The sequence below is a fragment of the Silene latifolia genome, chromosome 11, assembly GCF_048544455.1.
Source record: "Silene latifolia isolate original U9 population chromosome 11, ASM4854445v1, whole genome shotgun sequence".
In the NCBI taxonomy this organism is placed as follows: Eukaryota; Viridiplantae; Streptophyta; class Magnoliopsida; order Caryophyllales; family Caryophyllaceae; genus Silene; species Silene latifolia.
This window is the reverse complement of record NC_133536.1, coordinates 158,616,118-158,627,354: the sequence shown is the minus strand read 5'-3', so window position 1 is coordinate 158,627,354 and position 11,237 is coordinate 158,616,118. Positions and strand designations below refer to the sequence as shown.

Below are 11,237 nucleotides of genomic sequence, written 5' to 3'. Positions count from 1 at the left end.
AAAACCTAAAACCTGTTTAAGAGAGAAAGCAACTAGTCTTCTTCCTAATCGCGTTCTTGACAATTCCTGAGTTCGACGGTCGGTTCGTATCGTAGTTCGTGTCGTTGGATTCCTTGCGTCGAGGGTAAGCTTTTAATATAATTTCTATAATGTTTTGATAAGATTGATGAAACCCTAATTTAGGAATTTGGGGTTTTTATGAGTAGTATTTGAATGGTAGCATCTATGTGTTGTATGATAGGAGGAGAATTCGTAGAGGAGCCGTTTTGATACATTTTGTAGATACCGTCTGCGTGTTGTGCTTTCCGGGTAGGATTTCTACTCGTATTAGTCCCATAATGGGATATTGGTGATGTCTTTGTAGTTAGTTGTTTGATATGATGGTTGTGATTGTGATTGTGATTGTGGTTGTGTTTGTTGATGGTTCTCGAGATGCGTTCTCGGTTGAGTGGGGTCACTTGCGGGAGTGATCTCACGTCCTAGTTTCGCCCTTCGTGGAACCCGCCACGAAAGGGGATGTGCACATTAATGGGACAGGGTTATCGCTCGTACGATGAGCGGGGCTTAGGTGGGAACGGCTGCGGTCCCCCATCTGGTGGTCGGGTCCGGTGGACGGTCGGTATTGAGATGATGGGAGTTGGTGGTGTGTGTGTGTGTGATTCGATTCATGTCTGTTTGTCTTATTATTGTTATTTATATTGATTGTGTGATTAGTACCGACCCGGTGTTGTTTTGTAAAACCTGCGGTGATCCATTCGGGGATGGTGAGCAGATATTGAACAAGTATAGAGATGAGTCGGGATAGTTTGGGATGGCCACGACATGACGATAGAGTCTTCCATTTGTAGTTTAGCTTTTATTCACATTTCAGTTGAGAACAGATAGTTTGGAATAATGTATTGCACTTTCAGTTTGGTTTCGAGGATTGTATTTATTCATTAAACTATTTACAATAAATGTTGTTTCTGTTTTGTCTATTTGATTATCATACCTCGGGCGACCGAGATGGTGATGTCTTCATACCTGAGTGGTCCTGGTAAGGCACTCGGAGTATGGGGGTGTTACAGTGTCCTCCTCGCCATTTGTTTCTTGCCCATCGAATATTCAACTATTGAAGAGATGAAGCTGATGACGGAGCTTTCGAAGCTGAAAGACTGAGAAAATGGCGATTTTAATGGCAAAATGACTATTATTGTAGATGATACAGTGAGAGTGATGAGAGAGAGTGAAAAAAAAAATGGTGTTTACTGATGTGAGTGGAGAGATGAGAGAAGGTGAGGTTGAATTATTATTCTGACATTAGACGAAATATGGGGAGCTCCCCATTTCTTTATTATTTTTTGCTTTTGCTTTCCCAACATTCAATATATTAAATAATAATTACACATGCCCCACTAGTATCCACATTACTCAATATGGTATCGATTTAGCCCGTCTTCACCTTGTGACGGATATACTCCGTCACAAGAGAGACTAATTGGTGAAATTGAAAAGTGAAAGAGTAAATGAGGGTGAGGGGTTAGGTGGGATGTATATAGGGGACACGTGTCAACATCTGGTGCATCTGTAATAATTAGATCTAATGGTTTAGAAAGGGTTCAGCCGCCTCATCCTAAGGAGGGTGCCTCATATGATTCAATTTCTATTTTCTATATTACTTTAGTTATACATATATTCTTATTTTTAATTTTTATAATTATCTATTTTAACATTAGTATAGTAATCATTTTTTAATAATATGTTCAATATCGCAATGCTTTACAAAGTATTGCATCGATCAATTGTTACACGTATGTGACAAGGAATGACTATTTTTATATGTTAATCATGTTGTTTTTATCTCAAAATTATATAGACGGATACCACTTTCCCTCACAAAATATCCATTTGCCATAAAGTGGGAAGCACATGGAGGTGCCCCACCTTGTCCCCCCTACCCATTTTATTAGAGGTCTTTACCCGTTTGTTCGTCCCACCCGTCTATACCAAGACCTATTATAAAAAAGGAATGACAAACTTTTGTTGCATTTATATGGGCATATTATTTGACCGGTTTATACTTCAAACAGATATGGTGGTGTTGAGGTCTTGAGGAGACCAACTGATTCGTTATAATATATCTCGTGTGTGGTGGGTGTATGAAGCGAAAGAGCGGGAGTTGGTAAAGAAAGATGGGTCAATCTCAGAGTGATACGGCAGCCATTGACGATACTACCTCTAATCACATCCCACCTCCTTCTTCCATGGATTCTCTTATTGCAGGTCTTTCTCTTCTTTTCTGCTCTCTGGGTTTCCTTTATTTCTTCTACTTGTTTCTTCCATGGACTCCTACCATTCTTTTTTGTTGAAAATACTACACTATTTCTGATTAACCGTGTCTTACAAAAGAAATCACGGGTTTTGCAATTACCCAATAATACTTTGTTGATTAATTCTTGTGTATGTTTAATTGTTGCTATACTTCTACTGTTCCATTTGATTGTATACGTTTTTCAAAATCCTCTTCACATATACTCCGTACTACATTAGGAAACATATATGGAGTATAATCAGATAGAATGGGCGAATATTCGTTAGAAAGAACTAGCAATTATATTGCTTTTGGTAGGATCAGATAGAAGATTGATTATATTGGGTTTGCAAGGTTTGTTGGTTAAATGGTTTCATAGTTGAGTTTGAGATGCATCTCATGAGATTGATGGTGCTGTCATAAATAACTTTATTTGTCGTCGTCAATTCCTTAAGTATTCTATTTCTGGGTGTCTTGATCGATTCTTAATCTCTAAGTGTCTTTGTTGAACCTGTTGTTGGTCCTTGTTAGCTTAGTAAACAGTAAAAATGCCAAAAACAAATGTAACAGTTCACTCGGGTGGAGAAAAATATTCCTTTATTTGTTTATTATAGTAGTGCCTTAGATGGTAACTGTTGTGTACGCATAAATTCAATTTTCTCGTTGGTGAAGAAGGTGGCCATTGGGACTTTAGTGAGGTTGGATGTGTGACTTGTGATTCAAACATAAAGAGTGAATTGTGATTCTTGATTGTTAGCTAATAAGTATGTAATTTATAACGAGACCACGAGAGTGGTGTGGTTATGGAAATGAAACATCTTTGACATATATTACTACTGTCGCTACTCGTAAATGTAGGTCCATGATTTGCCATTGCGTTATTACTAACAAGGTGCCACTTATAACTTCATAGCTCTATGTTACCAGCCTGGTAATGGTATCTGCCAGGCAGGCTGTCCATCTCCGAATAATTCGTATACCGGGATTAGCTTGTTAGGTTATTGTACTAGGGGAGGTGCATTCGGTGTGTGGTTCATGAGTTAAATAATGATATAGAATAATGTTCACTGTGTAACCCCAGATATGATTTGTGTATATTGTGATTCACTTGGTGTTTGATTCATCAGTTAAATAGTGATACATAGAGCAACGTTGACTCTGTAACCCCAGCTATGATCTGTGTATGCTATCTTTTTCAGTGAATCAATTATCGTTATTGCACTGCAAAATGTTACAAGTGATGAACCAAGAAGTTATCTGAAGTGTAGGCTTTAATCTTAGGGTTATACGCCTTATTTCCTGTCTTTCCATTTGGCGTTTTCTGAATGTAGACTTGAACCTCTTGACATGAACATACCATTTGTCCCGACACCTAGTATTTTGTAATGAATGTAAGTAGAGACTTCCATTTCTTCGCTTAATGTTGGCTAAATGGTTGTAACTTGTTAGTTATGACTGGTATCATTCTCTATTTTCCTGTTATTGTTGGCTATCTAGCTGATTTTTCCCACTTTGATCATCGTCATTTATCTTTTAGTTAATTCATAGTAAGCTTAAAAAGCTTGATATTTCCAATTTCCATGTGATTTTGGGTTTTTCTCATGGATGCAGACATGCAGTTATTTCGTATTATTTGTTATCAAACTCGTAGAATAATACTTATCAAGTTTGAACTTTGGACAGTATCACATGCCATATATAATTGGCATAGATAGGAAGACAACAAAACTTTTTGATGTAATTTCTTATGATGTTTGTCTCCTTTGGTGTTGCAGAGGCAGTAGCATATGCTGATGACGAGAATGCGGTATCTACGTTGTTTTACCCTTGTTAAATATTATGTCAAATATTCATTTATCTTTTTTCCTGAACAAGTTATTTATGCATGTTTTCCAGTCTGTTGATGTTAAAGCTGCAAAAGCGTTGGAATGCCCACGCATTGCTGACTTGCGGAAAGGCCCATGTGGAAACCAGTTTTCAGAGGCATTCCTCTGTTTTCTCAAAAGCTCTGCTGAAGAAAAGGTGAGCGCAGACTATAGCGTACAAATGAAAATATTTTAACAGGAGTTTCTTTCATATCCTCTTTTCTCTTTCCACTTGTAAACTTAGCGCTTCTTGGGAAATTTATGGGTAATTACCGATATGATACGGCGAAAGTCCTTAGTACTGTGGTAGTTATATAAATGTGTTTGAACAAAGGTTTATGTCTCTCTCTGGAAAATTTATTAATGCTTCTTTTGAAAACAAAACATTTCATGTTCACCCTTTCACATAATGGATTTTGATAAAATGTTGCCTGTGTTTGCGTCCATTTTCAGGGGTCAGACTGTGTTAATCCATTCGTGGCATTACAGAACTGTGTAAAAGCCAATCCCAATGCATTTCCTAAGGACGTAGATGAAGACGAGGAAGTCTCGGAGAAAAAAGGGCCTCAAAAAATAATCCCACCTACTTGGTCTTTGGAATCACAAATTCCTAAACCCAAACTTTAAAGCACTACAATTTTCCCCGTTTAGGCAGTTCGTTGCAGATTTGGAGTTCATGTCTCAAGACTTCCAACGAGGAATTACCAAAGGAGTTTTGATAGTCGGGCAGAATTACTATTCTGGCATTTGGAAACTTATTAATTCATGTGTCCAGTCTTTTAGACATTTTTTCTTGTCAAAAAGCAAGGCATTTACAATTAGAAGCTTCTCAGTTATCCATTTTATTGTTTTGAAAGGATTCAATTGAGAGGCTAGAGTCCTAGCTCTGTACATGATGTGGTAATCATGGAACTATTTTGGCAGCGGATATTGTAGACAAGGCCCTGGAGGTATTTGCTCTTGTGGTAATCATGAAACTATTTGCTCTTGTAGATGATTCCTGATTATGACTTGGATTACTTATCTGATATGACTATGTCTGATGCTATGTTTTATTAGGAATTGTTTTATTTTCAGTTTCTATCATGATAAAGTTTACCCTGGATTTGTTTGTGACTTCTTTTGTGGCTTCTTCTGAATTTCGTTAGGTTTTAAAGCATTCCGTCTATGATGGAGATGTGGTTGATGTTTCGGATAGCTCTGTCGGTTAAACAGGCTAGCTATGTTAAGGGCAATGCCAAATCCATTTTCTCTCGAAGTGTGACATATTTGACTCGATATGAGCAAAAACCATATTCAAGTTTCCCATGTGACTAATCTAGTAGTATCTCTAATTCTCGATGATTTAATGATTACACGTGATGAATTTAGTAGGAAAAGTAATTAATACAACACGGATTGAATGGTACGTCTGTATAATGTATATACATTACAGGAGATACTTTACGATTTCAGAGCATTCTCTGCATTTTGAGGCACGATGACAAAGACCATGCTGCGAGGGCAGATTCCAATAGTAGTCTCAAACCGAAATTTAATATGGAAACTAATAAATACATTATGGATTGAATGGTACATGTCACTTCACTCGTATATACATTACTGAAGATATTGACTTCAAAAAAATTTGCTAGTTTGCAGTTCTGCAGCTATGATCATATTCAGGAATTTGGGGTCGATAATACCATTACCCTAAATATTCTGAAGACGACAAAATCTCATATAAGACGATTATATGCATACGTCTTATACACCTCATTTTATGAATGAGTTAAATGGCTTGGTGGTTTGCATATAACGCTCTCATACAAGATTAATTGTCTGAAGAATTCAGAGGGTTGCATGAATGTGACATTAGTTCAACAAGGCCACATTTCCTTGTAGCTTAGACGTCCCCTATCTCCACGGTTTGGAGTTCCTTCTCATCATTCACCTGTTCTATAAGTTTCTGAACCTTGTACTGATGTTTTCTAGCAAAGACGAGGAAGACAAAGAAGTTTAAGACTCCTAACACCGCGAGAACCCAGTAGAAGTTATCCAGCCTCCCTGTATTCAGATTGCTCTTCAGCCAATGATTATGTGATGTCACGTCTACGATTGAGACGAGTAAGCTGCTTACAAAGAATCCCATTGCAAGTGTGCTCAGAAAGAACCCTGCATCATAATATAGGACACAAATTAGACTTGTTAAGTCGTTTCAAATTATCTTTTATCTTAGTTCACTAATTGATGCAATCCTAGGATCAATGCTGCATCTTATAGGGTTTTATCAGGTCTAAAAATAATTCAGACATAACTTACCGGTGCTCATGGATTTCATCTTTTCAGGAGCCTCCCTTATGAAGAACTCGAGCTGTCCAACATATGCAAACCCTTCGCCTGCACCAACAAAGAAGTACTGTGGTACAAGCCAGAATGCGCTTAATTGTGCGTTATGGCTAACCGCTCTAACTCTTCTTTGCTTCTCAACAATGGCAGCAGAAATCATGGCAAAGACCGCAAAAACCAGACCAATCCCAACTCTCTGAAGGCTTGTGATTCCCTGAACATTGTGTGTCAGTCTCCTAGCTATCGGCACAAAGACCCGCTCGTTCAAGGAGGTAAACAGCAAGATGGAGATGAATAAGAAGACTGAAAAAGATCCGGCAGGGATTACAAATGATCCGACTTTGCGATCCATGAATGTGGCTTGCTCAATGGTGAAGGTAGTCATTTGTGAGTAGACCGTCCAGAATAGTATGCAGGTTGACCAGATGGGAATAAGTTTTAGGACCATTTTGACCTCTTCCACTTCAGTAACCGTGGATACTATCCATGGGTTGTTTCTGTTCTCTCCCTTGGCAGCAAAATCATCCATGATTGCAGCTTTGTCAAGGCATCTAGGAAATCATAGATTTAAAGTAAGTTCTTTAATCCTTACAAGTTCAATAGGTAGCCATGGTACCAATATGTGAGAGATTCAAACAGAATCTACAACCTATATTTGGCTAATATAGCCAACACATGGTTGATACAACTGAGATTAGACTGTTACAGCTAGACTCGTCAAGAACTTGCCTAACTCGAATACTTGTCATCACTGCGGAAATGTTCAGTTGTGACACGAATCAGCACGACAGACCGATCAAAAGAAAAATAATTATTAGGACAAATAAATTAAATCCCATTGGGTCATTCATACACGGTAATTGTCATCATAACACAAGTGAAATTGATATAATACCGTGTATGCAACGATGTAAGCTACTTTCAAATCTTAATTACATCGGAGAAGGCAGATAATTACCTTAAAACTGGTGCATATGAGAGCTTGGAAGAATGAAATCCATTCAACAAGGTTGGTTCGGAAGCCTCAGGAAGTTTTCTTTTCTTAAAGGCCAGAAAAAACACCCTCCAAATGATGGTCAAGGGGCTTCCCTGAGGACGTCTATACCGATAAAAACGCGTCCCAGCCAACAAAACCATGACTGCAATCAGCATTGTGGCAGCTGATATCCCATAACCCCACCCTCTTCCGACATGATCTTGAACATACACAAGTACAGTCACGGCAAACAAGGAGCCCATACTAATGCTGAAGTAGAACCTGTTGAAAAAGAAAATCATGTTTTTCTGTTCTTTAGGGTCTGATGAGTCGAATTGATCTGACCCGAACCCAGAGACATTTGACTTGATCCCACCTCCACCAAGGGCAATTATGTAAAGTGCGCAGTAAAGCATGGCTAATTGGCCACCCGTGGCTTCTGTACACTCGCTTTGTTGGGTCCGGAAATTGCTGCAGGGAGGCGGTATCATGCTTGGAAGTGAAGTTGCCAGTGTTAATAGAACTACACCCTGGTTTAGACGGTAGAAATTTATATTAGCCTTGTTCTTAGTCTCTATTAAAACGGCTGTGCATCGAGTAGCTAAAATATTGTAAGAACATGCCTTCAACAAAGTTAGAAATTAAAATGGTAGAAAAAGTAAAAACTTACAAGAGCTGCTATGGAGGCAAAGATGGCAACAGTCAAGTAACGGCCCAACTTAGCATCGGCCAAGAATCCTCCCAACAAACCCAAGAGATTCAGAGTTCCCATGAAGTTGGTCACTATATTCGCTGATTTTGCTGATGAAAGATGCATATATCCAACCAGGTATGTCACTAAGTTCATTGATATCCCCATCACACATACTCTTTCCGCCAATTCAGTTCCTGCAATTATAATCTATGTTACTACGACAATTGAAAATTGACTTAAGACTCGACAATAACACCATAAATAAGTACTCCGTAGGTTATGAAACTATAAGAAGATTGTTTTCATAGGAGTCTCTTAAACGGAAAATTGAGTCAAGAATAACATCACAATAACATTCACTAGGCTACTGTACCAACCTAAGATGAGGCCTGCAGCAAGCCATCCTCCAGTACGGGACTTGTCGACTTCATTTCCGCGGTAATCTACTACTCTATCATCATATTCATACTCATCCAGTTTATCACCATGTCCACCCGCCATGACCTACAAAATTTAAGCATTACTTCAAATTAGCTCTTAAAAAAAAATGAAAAATTTAGTAAAATGTCATTGACAACATTGTACAACTCATTTTGAAACTAGGACTCCATCAGTACAGGGGAACAGTTGTGTGCACATTTGCTTTTAACCTAACACCTCTTAGAGCAGGAGCCTCTATATATATATAGAAGCATTCAGTGACGGAACTAAGATTCAAAGTTATTCGGGACTAACTAGAATTTGAAGGTAATAAATGTGTCGGACGGGTGTCTGTGGGGTGACACATTGCCATATATGTAAGGTAATAATAAGAATAAGAAAAGCAAGTAGAAAAGTTAAGCATGCATGAAGGTCGCATTACCATGATTATTCAGTATTTAGAGGAGCAGTGAAGCTATGAAGTGAAAAGATAGTTCCTAGTTTTCGGAATCTGAATAAAAAGGAGGAGGAGCGTATTACAGAGGAAACAAAAATAAGTTAGAAGTGTCCTGGAGTAGTGGTGCATTAAAGAGAGTGATATATAAGGGAATAATTGAGGGAGGGTATGGGAACGTGGAAAGTTGGAAGAAAGAAACAAATAGGAGAATGAAATATGTGGTCTAACTGTTATAGGCCACCCTTGTTACCTTTGTCCTGATTGATTTGATGAGGGGCTTTAATTGATTTACTAAAATCTTAGCATTTACATGTGGCTTTTATGCGTTTTTAAGACCTCTACTGTTGAACCCCACATTTTTAGATTATGACATACTGTCTGCTGCACATTTAGATACCATGTATATCATCTCATCGGTCATCAGTCATCACTATCCTGCATTATAGGCTGCACATTCCACTCCGCCTGCCTTTAGATCCCTGCACTACTTTAACATATTGATTTTGTATACCTTTCTGTTACTTCCACATGGCGTCACACCATTGCTGACACGTGTTTTGATGAGATAAGCCGAGGGGTCCTCCAACTTGGGCTGGCTTCTCTCCGTGTATGACTCATTTATTTAGAGATGATCCTAGGTAATTTAATCGTTTTAACACATACGGAGTATGATTGCGTACCTCACATTCTCTTGTTATTAAAACTCTATGATAGTAATGTTATCCTTATTCCAAAGGAACAAAACAACGGTATATCTATCTAGCAAAAGATAGGCAATGACATTTGGATACGGCAATGTCGTCGACTGGAATTTCAGTTAAACAAAATATCAAAATTCTGAATGATTAAAGGAACAGGGAGATTCCAATGATGTTCGGCTCAATATCTCATGGGATGTTGTTGGAAAGTAGGTAATATTATTGTAAGATACGTTTACACTTTTGAGGTAAACTAATTTTAGTGACAATGATTAGATTACAATCATTGAGTTGAATACCGAATGTTAGGCCCACATTACCATAATCTTCATCTAACTGTTGAAACCTTCCAACATCTAAATCATCTTCATGTTCAATTCTTCATCACCCACCACCTTCTCCCACATTGTGTTAGGTTTTCTTAAATTTCACGGAGAATCCGATTCTTCACTCTATTTGGGCCAATTTAAAGCACTTTTACCCAATCTATCCGTTTCTCGTAAAAATAAAAAGTGAATATTATTAAATTTGCGTTTTAAATTAATTTCTTATTATAATAGAATTGAAAATTAATAACATTGATTTCGATAAATTACCCATTTAAAATGAATTAAATGATTGGCCAAAACGATTTTACTCAGTTAAATAAGATCCGAGGTGTTGTATCATCATTGAGTCAGGTTAAATAAGGTCGGTTTCTTTTTTTTTTTTTTTTTTGAAAATAAACCAATGCGGTTTATCATATATTAATTAAATCCTGTTCCGCAACATTCGCAAAAGACAACGACAAAACATCCAACCAAAATCTCCTACCTATGATCCATGGCGAAGCATGAGCTACTAAGTGAGCTAGCTTATTACAATCCCTACGAGTATAATTAAAAATAACAGAATCAAAAGACGGAACTAAACTTAATATTTCTTTGTAAATGAGAAAAATATCGCTACGCCCCTTCTTTCCTCCCTGTAGATCAGCAACCACGTTAAGACAATCGCTTTCGACGATAACATTCCGCATCCCAACACGCCGAGCCTCCTTCAAACCAAGTAGAACGACCTCGCCTCGGCCATTTGCACGGACAAACACCCTACCGAACCGACACCGCCAAGCCACCCTGCCATCACCGTCCCTGCAAACTGCTCCCAAACCTACACCCATTCCCTCCTTAACGCATGCGTCAACATTAATCTTCCACACACCACCACTCGGCCTACTCCTGCGACCCTCCTCCAACGAAATCCCCCGCCTCCTTTGCTCCTCAGACATATCCTCCGTTAAGCATTTCATCACCCAAACCACATCCGTCACCCTCCTTACAACTCTCTCACCCGTCCACATTCCATTGTCAAATAACAATTTATTTCTCTGTTCCCAAATCACCCAACACGAAGTCATAAAAAGAATCCGTTCCTCCACCCCCATAGCACGTAGCTCGACCTCCACCCACTCCCTTATGCGCAAATTTCTATGACTCCTAAAAACCTCCAGCCCCACCATTTCCCAGACCT

At 38.5% G+C, this 11,237-nt stretch overlaps 2 protein-coding genes across 2 annotated transcripts; one reads left to right on the top strand and one right to left on the bottom strand.

The window, feature by feature from the left end:
* Positions 1 to 2,056: 2,056 nt before the first annotated feature.
* On the top strand, positions 2,057 to 5,195 carry LOC141612014 (mitochondrial intermembrane space import and assembly protein 40 homolog). The gene is made up of 4 exons (XM_074430714.1): positions 2,057 to 2,262; positions 4,066 to 4,097; positions 4,187 to 4,312; positions 4,609 to 5,195. The coding sequence occupies exons 1-4, from the start codon at positions 2,172 to 2,174 to the stop codon at positions 4,780 to 4,782; spliced, it is 423 nt and encodes a 140-aa protein (XP_074286815.1). The 5' UTR covers positions 2,057 to 2,171; the 3' UTR covers positions 4,783 to 5,195.
* Positions 5,196 to 5,672: 477 nt separating this feature from the next.
* On the bottom strand, positions 5,673 to 9,322 carry LOC141612013 (protein NRT1/ PTR FAMILY 6.4). The gene is made up of 6 exons (XM_074430713.1): positions 9,016 to 9,322; positions 8,531 to 8,657; positions 8,130 to 8,347; positions 7,442 to 7,989; positions 6,457 to 7,034; positions 5,673 to 6,309 (listed from the first exon to the last, which is right to left on the bottom strand). Exons 1-6 carry the CDS (start codon positions 9,016 to 9,018, stop codon positions 6,041 to 6,043), a joined length of 1,743 nt encoding a protein of 580 aa, XP_074286814.1. The 5' UTR covers positions 9,019 to 9,322; the 3' UTR covers positions 5,673 to 6,040.
* Positions 9,323 to 11,237: the final 1,915 nt, after the last annotated feature.